The sequence below is a fragment of the Aspergillus flavus genome, chromosome 4 (genome assembly GCF_009017415.1).
Source record: "Aspergillus flavus chromosome 4, complete sequence".
Lineage (NCBI taxonomy): Eukaryota > Fungi > Ascomycota > Eurotiomycetes > Eurotiales > Aspergillaceae > Aspergillus > Aspergillus flavus.
The window spans coordinates 758,069-775,702 of NC_092405.1; the positions used below are offsets into that span (position 1 = coordinate 758,069).

Here is a 17,634-nt window from a genome sequence, read left to right on the forward strand (position 1 = left end):
CTTTGGCGAGCCAAGGAACATTAAACGAAGCGAGATTTCTTGGTTTTCTGGGGTAATGCACATGCATCCAAAATGGACCCTCAAGAGCTGTGTCTTTAACGTCGATCTATGAGCAATTGACTCTTTCCATTACTCAATACAATGTTATCTGGCCCGAGGTTGAACTGCCGTCGGCCGGGTCCGATGGGAGGCAAAGCCGCGTTCGGTGGAGACTGACCAACTTAGGGTAAGCGGGGAAGATATCCCAACGCTGTTACTCCAAGCAATAGCAAATGGAGGATGTTCCCAGGCCTCTGGGAAGTTTCGTTTAGCAGCATGTATACGAATCCTCGTGAAAGTTTGGCTTGGACGACAGCCACATGGCACGAATCGCCATGAAGGACATCCTCGATGGTAGCTATGATCACCACTTCCGATCATCGGCCAAGCATCTTGGACTCTCGCCTAGTGGCGTACCTCAAGCAAAGCGAAGTCTGGGGAAGTGGTCCACCACGTCTTTTGCCACGGGTACCGCCGATGACCGGGAATTGACCGAGGGGGTTATACCTTTTTTATAACTTGAGATGCATCCAGGCTGGGTTCAAATGGACCTAACGATCGCAGCGGGGCTGAATTGGCAGAGCCATTTCTATATGCAGTATTTCCCCGGATTAATTGCATGATTTTTTCATACCATTGCCTCATAATCAGACCATTTTTACCAAATCCCTGTGTGTGTTGCATGTCTTGGCCATGCAGCCTTACTTTGGTTTGCGCGGTGCGCTTCTAAATCGAGCCATCATCTGGCTCGTCGTATGCCCAGCATTCGTCTGTTATGGTTACAACCAGGGTGTCACCGGTGGGCTGTTGACCCTGGAATCGTTCGCCAGACAGTTTCCCCAGATGAACACCCTGACCACTAAGGGTGCCGAGCAGCATTATAACTCCACTATTCAAGGTAGTTTTCCTATGTCACCCTTGTCGCATCCTCACCCCCTGACTCTTATCGTGTGTAGGAACGGTGGTCGCATTGTATACCGTGGGAGGTATCTTCGGATCCCTGTCATGCATCTACCTGGGTGACCTGCTTGGGCGCCGGCGCGTCATCTTCATTACCTCGGCCATTTCCCTCATCGGAGCAGTTCTAATGGCGACCTCATTCGAACTGGCCCAATTCATTGTCGCCCGCCTGGTGCTGGGCGTAGGCACCGGTGGCTATGTGGCGACTGTACCTGTGTGGCAGGCCGAGATTTCCCAGGCTAAGAAGCGTGGCGCCCACGTCGTAACGGACGGCATTTTCATCGGTGCAGGCATCGCGATCTCCTTATGGATAGACTTCGGCTTTTACTTCGTCAAGGGCAACTCGGTCTCATGGCGATTCCCACTTGCTTTCCAGGTTGTTCTGTCGGTAATTGTCATGCTATTCATCACAGTGTTCCCCGAATCCCCCCGATGGCTTGTCAAGAGAGGCCGAGTGGAGGAAGCACGCGAAATTCTGGCTGCGTTAGCCGACCAGGACCCCCATTCGGAGGATATCAACATGGCTCTCGCCGATATTGAACGATCCCTGGCCCTCTCTGGCTCCGGATCTTGGAAGGACATGTTGACGATGGGCGAGCAGCGGTTGTTCCATCGGACGGTTCTTGCGGCTACTGGACAGATGTTCCAGCAGATGTGCGGAATCAACCTCATCACCTTCTACGCCACCACCATCTTCGAACAGTACCTCGGACTCAGCCCAATACAATCTCGGATCCTTGCGGCATCCATGACTCTCACCCAGCCTCTTGGCGGATTCTTGGCTTTCTTCACCATCGACCGGCTGGGCCGGCGTCCGCTGATGCTGTGGAGTGCGGTCGGCATGTCGGCATCTATGGCGATATTGGGCGGTACCACGTCGGTGACGGACAACACAGGTACACTGGTAGCGGCTGTGGTGTTCCTGTTCGTCTTCGAGTTTATCTTCACTGTGGGTTACTCCGGGTTGACCTTCCTGTATGCCACCGAGGTGGCTCCGTTGCAGCTGCGGGCGGCCATCAGCGCAGTCTCAACCGCCGCCGTGTGGACTTTCAACTTCCTTCTGGCGGAAGTGACACCAGTCGGCTTCAATACCATCTCTTACAAGTACTATATCATTTTCGCCGTGTTGAACGCGGCCATTGTACCGGTTGTATACTTTTTCTTCCCGGAGACCAACGGACGGACTCTGGAAGAAATCGACGAGATATTCCTGCGGTCCAAGACCATTTTCGACCCGCCCCGCCTGGCGCGGACGCTGCCCAAAATGCATCTCGCCGAAGATGTCGAAATCGAGGGAGGGAATGAATCAGGGGGTAGTGTTGCGAAGGGCAAGATGTAATTAAGGGAAATCCTTCGCGAGTGGTGGAGAAATGAAATTACTATTGACGGATAGTTTATGATCAACATGATACTTGCTAGTTCCAATACGGATGATCGGCTCTCCGGGCCGTTATGGTTAAATTGAAGGCATTCTTAATGGTTTTATCCGTGTCCATCCGTGTCGCTCTCGCGGTGCGAGTCTGAATCAATCTGAAACGTATCCTAAGACACTCCGTTAGGAAGGATCATCTCAACATTATAAAGACCTCAGTAAGCGCCCGATGCCTTGCATACCATAGTACCAGGATACATCGTTCGCATTGGACAATATGAAGTCGTTCTTGTTCCTAATTCCTCTTGTCCAGGCTGGAGAGGTCGTCTGGGACGGCTTCTTCAACTCTTCCTTCACCGTTGATCAGCTCGACAAATGTATGACTGATACTAAAATGTATCTCCACCACAAACGCTAATGTATAATTAGGGTCTTGGTCTAACCCAGTCGGCCCATACCAATGGTACATCCACGGCTCCGAGGCCACCGCCAACTACCTTGAAGTCAGCGCAGACTTCAAGAACCCGGCCGACGAGAGCGATGAGAAGGGTATCCGCATTAGCATTGTACAGCGCTCCTCACAAGACGAACATTTGTGGCCAAGAAAAGTCACTAACATCTCGTTCTAAAGGACGATACCTCCTCCTGGAATGGCCAAACCATGATGCGCTCGGAGCTCATCCCCCAGACTGACGCTGACCTCGGCTCTGGCACCCTGTTCTACCATTTCTCCCTGCAGAGCAAGGAGGAAAACGCCCCCGTTGCGGCCCTTGAGCATCAAATTGCTTTCTTCGAGGTACTTTATTCTTTCTTATTTTCACACTTTCCCGTTAGGTTGCCCGATGGATAGCATATGCTAACAACGGGTTCAGAGCCATTTCACCGAGCTCAAGTACGGCGGCGACGAGAAGACTCTCCGCTGGTTGGCAGACGGCAAGTCGCAGTGGTCGACTGACCTCGTGGCTGGCACATGGTACAACTTCGCCTACGAGATTGACTTCTCGGCGAAGACCGTTGGTCTTTGGACCTCGACTGGAGCGGAGGCTCTGAAGAAGGTCGTGGAGCCTGTTAGTGCGGCCACGCAGACCGATTCGAAGGATTGGCACGTTGGTGAGCTGCGTCTGGATAACGGACAGAAAGGAGGAAAGGAGGATTGGTTCTGGTCCGGTGTCTACATCGAAAAGGGCGAGATCACCACGGCCATTGCTGGCCCCGCTGCTTAAGCAGTTCATAATATAGTTTCTACCTCTACAGGGTGTTCAGGAGATTTGGTCTTGTATATTGATTAAGGTCATGGCATTCACAATCAATTGTTTTGCATTATCTCATCACATCAAAAGTGGTTATTTGCGTCAATCATCTCATCAGACCGCCAGCGGGCCATTTACCGCACACAGTAACCACCATCAATACGGAGATCACTACCAGTCATGTACGAACTGGCATCACTGCACAGGTACACATAAGCACCCTTCAACTCCTTTGCATCACCATTCCGACCCATGGGAATCATACTCAACCAGAGATCCTGAATCTTCTGGTCCACGAAATCCGACAATCCCGTATCGATATAACCAGGCGAGATACTGTTCACACGAGCAAAGTCTCTCCACTCATTCGCCAGCGAACGTGCCATGTGGATACACCCAGCCTTAGCCACATTGTAGGAGGTCTGCTCCTGCGGGAAGTTGGCAATGTGACCGGACATACTGGCCGTGATGACCAGACTGCCCTTGCCCCGCTTCTTAAAGTGCGGCCCCACGGCCTTAGCGCAGTGGTAGGTTCCGTTGAGATCCGTCTGCACGACCTCCATCCACGCCTCGACAGTGGACTCCAAGACGCCGCCGTCAGCGGTACGACCAGCGTTGGCGATGAAGGCGTCAATCTGTCCAAAGTCCTTGATCACGTCGTCAACGAGCTTCTGGACGCTCTCCATGTTGCCGATGTCGCATTTGTAGGCCTTGGCTTCGACGCCGTAGGTTTTCTTGAGTTCTTCTGCGTTCTTTTCGCCGCCTTGAGGACGCGAGGCATAGGTGAGGGCGATGTTGGCGCCCATTTCGGCGCAGCCGCGGGCGGCTTCGATTCCCATGCCGCGGGGGCCGGAGGCGCCCGTTACGACGACGACCTTGCCCTTGAGGCTGAGGAGGTCGGTCAGGGAGTTGGCGGAGGGGACGGGGATAGGCATGTTGGATTGTATATGCAGAGGGTTATTTTAGTACCACAGAGACAATTGAGGTATGGAGGATTGAATTAATTGAATGTCAAATGTTGCGGTAGTATAAGGGCTATAAGTAGCTTATCCAGGATGGCAGTGATGTCATGGGGACTTGTTCTAGATTGATGATATCACGACTTCTCTCCTGCCCCTTCCGACCGGTCAACGAACGATTATTGGACAATGCATAATCGCGGGGTAAAGTTGTGTTTAGTGGCGCATTAGAAAGCATTACGAGAACGTTATGAGAGCGCATTTTTTTCTCGCATCAGATAACACACAGGAGTACATGCCCCGGGATTATGATAGCATTAGTAGAGCATTATGAGAGCTCGTATCGCGCGGGCGTGTGACGGGAATGAAACCCTACGGAGTACAAGGAGTCTCAGAACCAACTGGATAATGTTGCTACAATGACGACACGAAGTGGGCTCCCAAGGTTCCACTTTATAACAAGGCATGTTCATGTTCGTCCTAGATAGTAGCAATGCAGGGACACTAGTTCCATATTCATCTCCATCTTTGATGATCGATTGGGGACCTTGAGACCCAATTCTCGCGCTAATGTCGTCCGATCCCGTTGAAGCCCCCTCACTGCGCAGGGTGAGTACATCGTATGACAATAATTTTGACGATTCGTTTCTGGGACGGTTAGTTGAGACAGACTCTACGCTAGTTGACTTAGTTTGATTGATCCGTGACATGATGTAGGGTGAGATCGTTCTTCCATCGAGATCGCCATGTCGGCGTCGTCAGCCATAATGATATCCGCGACCAAGAGATTGAGCTTCACACGTGGAACGGGAAAAATGATCCAGATAACCCGTATGTCCGATCGGGAGACTTCTGAATATCGCTGAGAAGATGACCTAGGTTCAACTGGAGCACATCCTACAAATGGACCTTGACCATCACCGTTTGCATTATGTATGTTGGGCACTATACAGCCAATCCACTGCAATTTTATGCTGATACAAATTACATAGATCAATTCTCACGGGTATTCCTGCTGGATCCTATGGCGCAGGGAACAATTACATGGCCGAGCGCTTCCATGTGCAGAATGAGCCATTCCCAAACCTCGCCTGGGCCACAACCTCATGGAATATGGGCGCCGCCTTCTGGCCATTGATATTCGTCCCCTTGACGGAATCATCTGGTCGCATGCCAGGATACTTCGTGGCATACACCATTCTCGTCATCTCGCTGTTCCCATCCGCCTTTGCCCAGAACTTCGCGACCCTCGTCGTGACCCGATTCTTCGGCGGAGGCGCTTCGTCCGTAGCGATCAACATCGTAGGCGGCAGCATCAGCGACGTCTGGTACGGCGACAAAGCCCGAAGCCTACCTATGTCCCTGTTCGGACTGACAAGCGTCATTGGTATCGCACTGGGACCATTCGTGGGGTCCGCGATCCAAGCGATCCATAAAAATGACCCATGGCGATGGTGAGCACCCCCACACAATATACAAACCAGCACCCAAAGCTAACCACCGAACCAGGATCTTCTACATCCAAATAATCTACAACGCCGGCCTAATCCCCGTCTTCTGGTTCCTCCTATACGAAACCCGAGCCGACGTAATCCTCAAACGACGCGCAAAGAAACTCCGCCGCGAAACAGGGCGTCCCATCTACGCTGAAGCAGAACTCGACCACACCAGCGTCTGGAAACTACTCCAAGTATCCTTCGAACGACCCACGCGCATGCTCCTCACCGAACCCGTAGTAGCCTTCTTCACACTCTGGATCAGCTTCGCCTGGGGTATCCTCTTCCTCTTCTTCAGCAGTGTCGTGCAAACCTTCTCCACAAACTACGGCATGAACACCCTCCAAACCGGCCTAATCCAACTCGCCATCTCCGTCGGCGCCCTAATCGGCACCCTAGTCAACCCCCTCCAGGACATGATCTACCTCCGCTCTGCATCCCGCAACAAAGAAAAGCCCGGCGTCCCCATCCCCGAAGCAAGACTCTACACCTCCATCCCGGGCAGTCTGCTATTCGCCGGCGGATTATTCTGGTACGGCTGGAGCAGCTTCCCGCATGTGCATTGGATAGTCCCGACATGCGGTATTGCAGCCACTGGACTGGGCATTTATTCCATCTATATGGCTGTTGTGAATTATCTGACGGATGCGTATGAGAAGTATGCTGCTTCGGCGTTGAGTGCGGCGAGTCTGGGGAGGAATTCCTTCGGGGCGTTTTTGCCGTTGGCTAGTTATCAGCTTTTTGAGAATTTGGGGTATGGCTGGGCGGGGAGTTTGTTGGGGTTTGTTGGGGTTGCGTTGAGTGTTGTTCCGGTTGTTTTGGTGTTGAAGGGGCCGGAGATTAGGAGGCGGAGTCCGTTTATGAGGGAGTCGACTTTTGCTGGGGCTGAGGAAAAGGAGGAGCTGGAGAAGAATGAGACTGCTGGGGGGAGGACCTTTGTGGATGGGCCGGTTGAGGTTGGGGATACTGCTAGTGGTAGATAAATAGTGGTGGATTTTGGATGATCTGGGTCTGGATCTGGCGTTGGTGCTTGTCTTTTTACCTGTTTTGAGTTGGATATGAGAATACCATAGATGTCGGGGTGGAAAAGTGTATATTATGATATTTTGTACTATACATATGGTGACGACGTGCACGGGTAGGTAGAGGACGTTAAATGATTTAGTCTCTATATGTATTCATGATCTAAAATTCCATTATCATGTACACATGTACGCGTTATATAACCCAATCGTTACTTATATACCCCTCGCCAGGAGTCCTTCAGCTTCTTCGGTCTGCTCGCTCATCTCCGTCTCGTGGCCCTTCTCCAGACGCTGCGCCATGGCCACTCCCTCTCGTCGGCCCTTTTCGGCATTGACCATCCAAACGAGCGGGATTGGCATCAAGATCAAGGGCGCGATGAAGAAGAAGCCCGACCGTACCTGTCCGGTCGCGTCGATGAGCATTCCCACGATAGCTGGTCCAATGACCGAACTGCCCTTGTCTGTTGCAGCGTATAGCGCGTAGAACGCGGCTTCGCTGCCAGGAGGAATGAGCAATCCGAAGAAGGACCTGCAGTAGGAAGACAGGCCACCCGATACCACCCCGTGGACAATGGCGAGTGGGAAGATTTCCCACGGCTGCTGCAGACCGATCACACCCCACTTCTTGAAGACAGGAATATATGCCAGCATGCCGTACAAAGGGATAATCTCAAATAGAGCAATGCATAGCATGATTGTATGGTTCGACTTCAGCCCAAACCGTCGCGAGACCACAGGCCACAAGAAGGCACCAGCCATGCCGGACAAAGTTGCGGTGATGGACAACAAGCCGACGAGTGTAGTGCTCATTTTGAGCTCCGTGCGCGCAAAGAGAATCGCCGTTCCGGATACCGTGGCCATAGCGTCGGATAGGAGAAACCACGCGGCTAGGAACACCAAAACTTCCCGCAGCTGCACCGCAATCTTAACCGTCTTCCACAAAGATTTCCAGGCAAATCCGACGAGTCGCAACCACACACGCCACCGTTTCACCTGCCCCCCGGTATTAGCGGTATTCAGCGGTGGTCCTGGCCGAGCGCGCAGCCACTTTCGAGTGACCATTGTAAAGGAGAACCACCAGATGCCGACCAACAACAGCACGAATCGGAGCGGAAGCGTCCCGGAAACCTTCGAAATCGACGTCTTGGAAAGCGTAAACAGAAGCGAAATACTTAGGATTTGCACGAGAACGGCAGCACAGTACCCAAGCCCGACTCCTTTAGATGAAATTCGAGTGGATAGCTGTAGCTCCGGTGAAGCGGGGCCTGATGATGTGCCAGAACCGGCTTCTGCTGCTGGGTGAGGCCCTGATTCTGCATCGCTCGCTGAGAAAGAGTCTCTGGGGTGAATGTATTCTCCATCGGGACTCATGGGGTGTAACTCCTCAGCGGGCTTGGAAGCTTTTTCGATGGACGGATCGTTTGCAACCAGAACGGGCAAGAAAGAATTGAGCACCACAAAGGATGAACCTAAACAGGTAACTCCAATGACAACCAGGAGGGCCCCAAGGACGAAGATCGGTGGCGCAATGAAGACAAACAACATACTCGTGGCGGACCCAATGAACCCGAATGCCAGAAGGAGGGTTTTACGGTTATTCTCTGAAAAATAACGATATTGTCAACAGTTCAGCTCGAGACATAATTGCCAACACATAGGTAAGTCATACCGTAGTCCGCTAAGGCACTGAAGGATATCAAGGTCAATGCCTGGACTAGCACTGCCAAGGAGAAGGTGTACATAGCGAAACTGGCGGTGTTGATGTTCAAGCCCAATAGTCCTACGACACATTGATCGTTTTCGGCTTCATCACGACGGAGCATAGCAGGGGCCGTGCCATTCACAGATGTAGACGGTGAACCGGGACCAACGCAGGGCAGGTGGCTAGATTTGAAGGTTCCTTGTTCGCGTGCTAGTTGTTCCAATGTGAGTGGCAGGAAAGAACCTATTGCGCCGATATGATTAGCACCACGACAACTAAATCGAGAAGAACCAATACTCTGGAATAGTTTGCCTTACCTACGCCACATACAGCGAATACCTCCGCTGCGATTCCATACGCATACCATCCCCAGATCTCGCGCTTGCTGGTCGGGGTTGTATCCTCGCCGGGGTACCGCGGAGGACGCTGCTGGAGCTCCGCCGCGGGGGAGTTCGGCGATGGAGGGGCGACGGTCATAAGGATATGGGAGAGTGGGGAGTGGCTGAGGAATATAATGAGCTTGCCCGGTTACACCATTGCAGGAACCGACCGACAGCAAGGCGAGGATGACATGAAGCTCTGGAAGTGCTGGTTCTGGTGTAAGCGATTATTCATCCGAACGCGGAACTCTCGGAATTGCCCTGTCACTCCCTGATTGGCCCTCCCACGGATCTCCAGCTGTCGACCAATCACACAATTATACACCCCTGTCCTCCGGTTTAATGTACCCGACAAACCGTTGTAGTCGTGGTCGTATATAGGTAGGTATTATAAGCATATAGACCGATACCGTGTCCGGCCATGCTGAACTCTCCAAGTAGTCCATATATCTCGTGGGATCCTCTCTCCACTACTCACGAGCATCGAGACGTCAAAGCGCCACTGACGTCATTTGACAGGCACAGATCCGGTCTTTTCTTGGCGATGGGGCAGATAATAAGATCTCAGCAATTGACCGTCTCGTCATATTGTATTGATTTTATCGGGACAGATTTTCGAACCCGATCTCTGAAGGGGCCTGCCTAATCCTTTAGAGTCCGCAGAGATGGGATTCTCAATTGGTCGTTTGTTCTATTTTAACAAGATCTTCGGCCAGCTGAAACGCCATCGCAATACCTGAAGTCCTACTGATATCCTTAAGTTGCTTGATGACCCATTGACGATTTTGATGACTAATGGCAGGAGATTTTCCGACCGTATAGAGATTCCATATCAGCATATACCCCCCCGATATGTTCGGTTGTTTGGGCTTATTGGCATCGGGTAACAATATAAGCCCCAAACCTTGCGGAACACTGGCCAATATCTCCTCTCCTCGTCTTGACATAATATGTGTCGCGTACTGTAGCCTTGATTTAAGCTTCAGCCGGCCTTCAGCGGGATAATCCGGATTCTCGGTGATAATCTTTTTTATGAGCCAGCATATAATCTCGCAAACGATGATTTCAACCATTCGCGAGTTGTTCCAAAGCCTTATTGCCCAAGATGTCTTGTATAGGTGATATTGACCATTATAGGAAATGAATTCCGTACTCCCACAGGATTCCTGGATAGTTGTGTATGATTCCTGTGTAGCAAGGATATCAAGAACATACTGGAAGTCATCTTGAAGCGCAGTCGATACTTCCAGGAAGTCAAGCCAAGACATGTCTCTAGGTAAAGAGATGCCATTATTCTTGGCTGTGACGCCGGCGAAAAGGGTCGCGCACTGTGTGGCAAGCACGCCGAGTAACCAGAATGCATCAGAAGGGTCTGTGTACTTGGTTGCCTCTGCCTGCAACTCAAGCATGTCATCCGGAAATGGCTGTATGCTTTGAATACAGGCAGCCGACATATCTGCGCGCACCTGATTGAACATCAGGATGGCAGGCCTACGGGCAAATTGAGATTTACCTCGGGCAACCACCAATGCTGCAGCTCCTTTGACATGTCGAACCCACGACTCAAAATTTGAGACATGCTCGAAAACCCCAAGCGAGATCACCGACATTAAAGTGCTGTCCTTAACTGACTCAACTGGGGATGCCAAAGCATTATTCACACGGTTGATCGCCTCGGAATACTTGGCCCGCGCGTGATGGACAAGCTCGGGCTGGTAAGTTGCCAAAGCCACGAGGCCCACGGCCGCCATACTGGCGACAAGGGTCGGATGCCCAACATCGACCGAATAGGCAGTCGGGATATAGGTGAGATATCCGCGTGAGGGGCAACAGCCCCCCGCGGCAAATTCCTGGAGGAAATAGTTCACGCCTATGTCATCGAGACTGGGATCTGGACCACGAGTAGGTGGGGCCAAGTAAAGACCAGCGGTTGAGGCCCCATTCTTTTCTGATTTGTTCCTGGAGCGTTTGATGGTGTGGCTTGTCTGGTCACGGAAGACTAAGTCCCATTCGTCGCGGTATCCAAGGCAAGTTTCGCGCGTGCGAATGCATTGACCACATTGGGGAACCTGCTTGTCGCACTGTGTTGCCACGTTAATCTCAACATCACTAAAACGAGGAGGGAAGACCCACGCGTCGTTTCACAGCACGGCAATTTTCGCAACTTTTAGACGTTCTCGCGCGAGGTGCATTGAGTGATGGCATATTGAAGCATGCGCCGACAAGGCGATCAGATATGAGGACGAGACAACGAGGAGGAAAAGGGGGCTGCTATATGAAGACTTTCAATTATCAAACGTGCTGGAATGAGGCTGAAGACAGGTAGGTTGACATCGGAAACAAGGTATTGCACTTAGCTCCTTCAAATGCTTGTTCTCTCTTGGCAGCCCTGGGAGGCTGAGCCCAGTGTGGGGTTAGAGTGAGGAATATCGTGAACAGGCAAAATGGCCCCCACCCGCGACGCTGGGCAACAATTGTTTCTTCAGCCCCAACGCTAAGTTTAGTAACTTACGCAATCCTTAATGCTAAACGGCCCCATGCCCCGAGTGAGCCTTACACCGATGTGGTTACTGTACTAGGATAAGCGTGACGGTTCAATGGATAGCAATTATGAGGCACTTGACAGTCTGACACTAGGAGATCTGCACCTTCATTTCCCCTAAAGGAGCATCTCAAAAGTAGCCGGAGCTTTTTGGCCCCAACCACTCGGAGTTGAACTTGGAGCAACAGTGTTGATATGCTGCTACGTCTACTACTAGGTTCTTTGACCCTACGAGCGACATACCAATTTCAGAAAAGGTTCTTGGCGAAAGCGAGCCAATACAATTGCTTACTCCAAGCTCCCGTTGGCAGCGTTCACTACTACCACCCCTACTACCTGTCCACGCTAGTCTTCTTTAGGCATCTTAGATGTTGAACCAGTCAGGCACGGCTTTCGAGCTGTGGCTGAGGGAAGCCGGTGCGAAAAACATCAATATGTGTATGAAGTAGTAGATAAAAGGGCTCAATTGTCCCCTGTATAGAAGAGCACACAACCACCAGGTCTTTCTATCCATCTCCAACCATTCGTTTTCCAACTCTCTCATACAACTCGTGCTCCACTACTACGTATAAAAAGCACCATGGGGGCCGTGACCTATGCAGATGGAATAGCTATCCTCCAGCTCATCATATTCCCTTTCATTCTTGTCGCCTCCCTCTTTATCTGGAAGCGGACAGGCTGGAGAGTCGGCGCCAAAATCTGGCGATATCCCTTCATGCTCTCTCTCATTCGACTTGCTGGCAGTATTGCTACATTAATTTCGATCGATCATGATTCGAAGCAGGTCAGGATTGCCATGTTCGTGTGCCAGCTTATTGGTATTGCGCCTCTGCTGCTAGCTTATGTTGGAATTTTGAGATTAATGTAAGTTGGTACCGGTCAGGGTCTTCGATCTGATGAACGTAATCTAACGGATGTCTATCTAGTGATTTGGAGAAAAAGATTCCTCATCGTCCTCTCCTACTGGTAACTGTTATGGGCATTGTCGGTTTAATCCTTGGTATCGTCGGAGTCAGTACTGCCGACACGACAAATGGTTACACTCCAGGCGCGCTCCCCAAAGTAGCCATGGGTCTCTTTCTCGCCATATATGTCATCGTCATGCTCCTTACTGCTTGGCTATTCTTCACATACTCCTTCTCCATGCGGAAGTATCAGAAGAGGTTGTTCCTTGCCATTGTTCTGTCTGCTCCCTTCTTGTTGGTTCGGTTGATCTACGCGGCTCTCGGCGATTACAGCTCTAACACGACTTTTTCAATGATGTCATTGGCCGAGGACAACAATACCAGCCTCACTGCCTACTTGTGCATGGCTGTTCTGGAGGAGATCATCTCTATGGTTATCGCCATGGCCTTCGGTGTATCGGCTGTTCTGCAGGCAGACTATGTGAAGCCTACTCGGGAAGGACACCAGAAGGTGAAGCCTGATAATGTGTGAGCACATAATAAATTGCTATGTGACAGGTCGTTTAACACAGAATTCGCTTATTTCAATTTTAATTCTAATTTCAACTTTTCAAGCATGTTCCTCGTTTGATTTGTGCTTAGCGCTTATTTTGGGAGAGGATGTGAATCGGCCTTTGGACAATGGATTGGTCGATGTATAATTGGATATAGGCATCTCCAGTTGAGTAACTTCTGATTGTTTGAGTGGCTATGAATATCTGAAAGTTGTGGTGATTCGCCACCAGATATGACTATATGAACTTGCGTTGACGTCCGTGCATGAGGGTCTCGCGGAGAGGATTACCCCGAAGCTTGGTCTTCTTTATCAGGATCGAATGGGTCTCGGAGGCCCAGCGGTAAGCTGCGACCGCTTAACTAGGTGTGCTGCTGTCGGTAACAATTGATTGAAAAAAGATTACTTATGAGACCGCTGCGGAGAGGGGTCTGCATGAGTATTAATGTAATTATACTACCTTCTATGACAAGAAAAATTTACGCTCGGGGAAACGTATCTCGCAGGGCATGCTCTAGATACAAACGGCGGACAAGGCCCCTGTGGGGAGCAACATAACATCATGGGGAATATAACCCGAAATAATGAGCCAGAGGGATAATTAACAATGAAGTAGGAATGTATAAGCATATCATTGAGGCCCAACATCAAAGCGATGCAAGCCAAAGACATCTCTACCAAAATCAAGTTAGCCAATCACGGAAAGGGCTGCAATGATCGCACACGGATAGAGAAAGCTTGGTATTTTATGTTTGATCCTTTTAGTTATCAATCAATTATTTTTTGTTTGAAGCCCTCTCCGTCGAATGAACATGTTGAATGCGCGCGATCCATCTGCCTATCCCAGCGATCTTATACATGTACCTGATACTCTGATGGCTTGAGCCTGGTGGGCAACAATTGTTTCTTTGGCCCAACGCCAACTTACGCAATCTTCAATGCGGGATACACAGCCGAGCACCGATCTGGTTACTGTACTAGGACAAGCTCGAGAAGTGGGATAGTGATTATCAGCCTCACGCCCCAAGTAAACACCGCAATCAATACCATCGACGGGCCTAGGTGGGCAAGAATTATTGTTATCCACCTTCAATTAATACGGAGTATTAAGCGAGCCAAAAACGCCCCAAAACTGACTTCGCCTCAATGTTGACCTTCATTTTGGGGCCAAAAGGTGGGTCTAGAGTAAAGTTGTTTAAGCGAGGTACTGCGATTATTCACGTACCGAACGGACTGAAGTGGGCATGAAGATTGCTCATATAGGTGGGGGGAGTGCGAGTACTGCAGGATATACGCATTCCTTCAGCTCAATTCCGAGTCCTCAGACAGGAGCAGGGATGGGGCTACTTCGTGTCAACTACGCTCTTGGCTTTCTTAGCCACAATGCTACCCTCACCTTCACTCACAATTGATGCTGGTACTCTCTAAGGCGGAACGTGCAGCGATGAACAGAATGCGGTCTGATATTAATCTGGCTGGGCCCTTTGTTGGAGATCTACGATCTGTAGCCAACCAACAGACCTACTCGACCATGACAGACGTCCGCCCATTGGAACGAAACAGTGAAAATTAGGAGATAGGCCAGGCCTCACAGGCATGAGGGTGGCAAGGAAGCTCCCCTATTTGAGCCCTTCCAGATTTCCGAAGTGTACAAGCATACAGTAACTTAGAGATGAAGGGCAATGCTACCCTGTGAGCCACGGAGCGAAGTTCTGTATTTTGAGATATGTCAGTGTGGAGTTTTCGTAGGGTATATTTTATACTCTTTGTGAGGGTTAACAGGAACGAATTAGTAAGTCTTTGAATGAAGCCCTCCTAATGACAAATTGACAGAGTTGTCTGGCATCCAACGAGTCATTCACGATAAATCATGACTCGTACACACATTCTCCACAGGGATTTACACAATAAACACTATTCCATCTTGATGGCTCCGAAACAAGCTTCTTGGAGGCGGGCGCCAATATCATTAAGCCCGATTATGGCGCCGAAGGTGGGAACTTTCAACACGCTTCCCTGTCCACCTGTGGAGATCTCAGGGAATCATCCTTCCTCTCCGTATCCTCAAGGCTGAGTCGGGGCTGAAAATGAGACTGGACTGCTAGTCTCCTTTTCTTAAGAAGCTCCGAGCCGGACAATATAGCCACCAATACAATGCCGCTCTTCCGATCACATTTGTAGCCCCCACAAGTATCACTTGATTGATGCAACGCAATTTTAAGCAAGAAAGATCCCATTCGCGCCTGTAACTTCACCCTCCGAACTTCATACACCTTTAGGCTACCATGGTCTACGGAGGAAAACCTAGTCCACGGTGTGCCCTATGTCGGAAGCTTCGGCTAAAAGTACGTTGATACTCCCCCACGCAGGACCATAAATTATTGACCAATTAGTGCGACCAGTGGCAGCCTTCATGCTCCCAATGTTCGCGGATAAATCAAGGATATCCGGGGTACCAAGATCCCCGAGCCCTTCGAGTCTACGATCAGACGACAGCCGTTACTACCAAAGCCCTAGCCCGGGCTGCCATTACCCGAAAGTCCCCAGCTGAAGAAAGTTCGAAGACACCGCCGTTGATTTGTTTATCTGCCCCCGTTCAGGAGCAGGCTATGTCTCATATCTTCAAGTATTATGTTGGCACGCGCCAGAATCCAGGTGTACTCCCCTATTTGTCGGATTTGATTCACACTGAGCCCTCCGAGGCACTTCAAGCCACGATCAAAGCTATAGGACTGGCATGTATGTCGAGAATTTACCATGTACCTGAGCTGAGGCGATCAGCAGGAGAGGAGTACAGTAAGGCTTTGCGGGCGACCAATGCGAATCTCCAGGACGCAGTGTCGGCCACGTCCGACTCCACTTTGGGGGCGGTGGTAACGCTGAGTTTGTACGAGGTAATGTCTGTGAGATGTTAGTTTTGGGGTTCTCCTTTACTTAGTGGGAGAACAGATTATCTCAGGTCATAAATCGCAAATGATGGAGGCTTGGCTGAATCATGTCCAGGGAGCGATAAAGCTCCTTGAATTACGAGGTGTGAAGCAATTCGAATCACCGACTGGGTTAGGGCTGTTCAATAGTGCACGGTTACAAATTGTTAGCCAATCCTCGGTGACTGTTGGTCTCTGGTATTAACATATCATCCTCAGGTTATGATGAACATATTCTTTAGGACGAGTTGTCATAGGTCACCCACAATAGCTGCATTATCGAATCGTGCAAGAACCTTTGGCGATACTGATTCTCAGGCGATTGATGATTTCTATGATATTCTCATTACGTTCAACGATCTATCGATGACGATAAAGGAGGCATACAAGAATGATGGTTTTCGTGGAAACATCGCACCGTTGACTGGGCAAGCTCTACGTCTCGATGCTGACCTGGTATCATGGGCGAGTTCCCTGGGTCTAGCCTGGCAGTTTACAGTGGCCAGGAACTCACCGTCTTTTTCTAGTGGCGGCATACACATCCGCAGCTACGATGATGAATATCATGTATACCCCAGTATCAACGTCGCAGTGCTTTGGAGCCACTATCGCCAAGCACGAATCGTCCTTCATGAGATGATCCAAACAATGTGTCTCAATGTGTCTGAGCGACAGGCAATGCCTAAGTCACAACAAATAATGCTCAAGTCGAGCACCATCAATAAACACTTGGTGAAGGACGTCTGCTCTAGCGTTCCTCACATCTTTACATCGGGTGAAGCTGGTTTTGGGGGCGTCGCTCGATTGCCATGGCCTTTGTTCGTTGCGGCTGACTGTACGAATATATCGCCTCATGGGAAGAACTGGATTGCGCAAATACTCGATATTATTGCAACTTCTGCGGGTGTGCAGCAAGCACGTATCTTGTCACATTTTATCAAAGAGGGACATCACGGCTTCAATTTGATTCCTGGAAAATCTAAAGGAGTAAGCTGAATACAGGGAGCGGTAAAACACAATGAAACATGCTTCAATCTCCCGACCTCGTACGGTAGCATGTCATCTGAAGCGAAGGTAATTTGGACTTCATCATACAATAATTAGAAGACTTCCCTATGTATCCCAAACCCCTAGTCTCAGATCCCTATTTCTTATAAAATGTGCCGTTATTCTGAGACCTGGGAAGCTTGATTCATACTCCTGATGGTATTTTATATAGCTAATAATTGAGATACATATAGCTTTAAATACTTAAAAAAAAGGATAGTAACTAGTTAGCAAGAGAAATTAAAAAAAATAAATAGTACTATACTTAATTATGTCGCTTTCCCGTTACAGGTGGAGAGATAGACTTACATACTTAAACCCATGGCACTTGACACCGTAAATGAAACCTTCACATCATCCAACCAGTAAGGTCTCGGTATCAAGTCGTCGCGTAGTCTATAGAAAATATCCACTCATGGGAATAGACCGGGCGAGAACCCTGTCAAGTGACAGTAAACCCAACCTTTGACTTCTGGT

The 17,634-nt window shown here is 50.0% G+C and overlaps 7 protein-coding genes across 7 annotated transcripts; 5 read left to right on the forward strand and 2 right to left on the reverse strand.

Annotated features, from left to right (window-relative positions):
* Nucleotides 1-732: 732 nt before the first annotated feature.
* F9C07_3440 (putative MFS sugar transporter) lies at nucleotides 733-2,338 on the forward strand (the record flags this gene model as incomplete). Its single annotated transcript, XM_041286205.1, has 2 exons — nucleotides 733-937; nucleotides 996-2,338. 2 exons carry the CDS (start codon nucleotides 733-735, stop codon nucleotides 2,336-2,338), a joined length of 1,548 nt encoding a protein of 515 aa, XP_041145758.1.
* A 310-nt stretch (nucleotides 2,339-2,648) lies between these two features.
* F9C07_2106044 (uncharacterized protein) lies at nucleotides 2,649-3,594 on the forward strand (the record flags this gene model as incomplete). Its single annotated transcript, XM_041292592.1, has 4 exons — nucleotides 2,649-2,748; nucleotides 2,801-2,937; nucleotides 3,003-3,167; nucleotides 3,244-3,594. The coding sequence occupies 4 exons, from the start codon at nucleotides 2,649-2,651 to the stop codon at nucleotides 3,592-3,594; spliced, it is 753 nt and encodes a 250-aa protein (XP_041145759.1).
* A 34-nt stretch (nucleotides 3,595-3,628) lies between these two features.
* F9C07_2283071 (reductase with broad range of substrate specificity) lies at nucleotides 3,629-4,669 on the reverse strand. Its single transcript, XM_041286207.2, has one exon. It carries the CDS (start codon nucleotides 4,554-4,556, stop codon nucleotides 3,756-3,758), a length of 801 nt encoding a protein of 266 aa, XP_041145760.1. The 5' UTR covers nucleotides 4,557-4,669; the 3' UTR covers nucleotides 3,629-3,755.
* Nucleotides 4,670-7,230, forward strand: F9C07_2283072 (major facilitator superfamily domain-containing protein). The gene is made up of 5 exons (XM_041292593.2): nucleotides 4,670-5,236; nucleotides 5,298-5,411; nucleotides 5,460-5,513; nucleotides 5,573-6,034; nucleotides 6,090-7,230. The coding sequence occupies exons 1-5, from the start codon at nucleotides 5,151-5,153 to the stop codon at nucleotides 7,057-7,059; spliced, it is 1,686 nt and encodes a 561-aa protein (XP_041145761.1). The 5' UTR covers nucleotides 4,670-5,150; the 3' UTR covers nucleotides 7,060-7,230.
* An 84-nt stretch (nucleotides 7,231-7,314) lies between these two features.
* Nucleotides 7,315-10,934, reverse strand: F9C07_2202582 (vacuole effluxer Atg22 like-domain-containing protein; the record flags this gene model as incomplete). Its single annotated transcript, XM_041292610.2, has 4 exons — nucleotides 7,315-8,702; nucleotides 8,771-9,046; nucleotides 9,121-9,305; nucleotides 10,513-10,934. 4 exons carry the CDS (start codon nucleotides 10,932-10,934, stop codon nucleotides 7,315-7,317), a joined length of 2,271 nt encoding a protein of 756 aa, XP_041145762.2.
* Nucleotides 10,935-12,305: 1,371 nt separating this feature from the next.
* On the forward strand, nucleotides 12,306-13,162 carry F9C07_3447 (uncharacterized protein; the record flags this gene model as incomplete). Its single annotated transcript, XM_041292594.1, has 2 exons — nucleotides 12,306-12,589; nucleotides 12,652-13,162. The coding sequence occupies 2 exons, from the start codon at nucleotides 12,306-12,308 to the stop codon at nucleotides 13,160-13,162; spliced, it is 795 nt and encodes a 264-aa protein (XP_041145764.1).
* A 2,306-nt stretch (nucleotides 13,163-15,468) lies between these two features.
* F9C07_2232108 (uncharacterized protein) lies at nucleotides 15,469-17,106 on the forward strand (the record flags this gene model as incomplete). Its single annotated transcript, XM_071509900.1, has 4 exons — nucleotides 15,469-15,528; nucleotides 15,586-16,077; nucleotides 16,133-16,276; nucleotides 16,330-17,106. The coding sequence occupies 4 exons, from the start codon at nucleotides 15,469-15,471 to the stop codon at nucleotides 17,104-17,106; spliced, it is 1,473 nt and encodes a 490-aa protein (XP_071366282.1).
* Nucleotides 17,107-17,634: the final 528 nt, after the last annotated feature.

Coding starts and splice junctions, on each gene's coding strand:
- F9C07_2283071 (XM_041286207.2), bottom strand. CDS start 4,556: ATGCCTATCCCCGTCCCCTCCGCCAACTCCCTGACCGACCTCCTCAGC.
- F9C07_2283072 (XM_041292593.2), top strand. CDS start 5,151: ATGTCGTCCGATCCCGTTGAAGCCCCCTCACTGCGCAGGGTGAGTACA. Junction 5,237..5,297: donor GACGATTCGTTTCTGGGACG/GTTAGTTGAGAC, acceptor GACATGATGTAG/GGTGAGATCGTTCTTCCATC. Junction 5,514..5,572: donor ACCATCACCGTTTGCATTAT/GTATGTTGGGCA, acceptor CAAATTACATAG/ATCAATTCTCACGGGTATTC.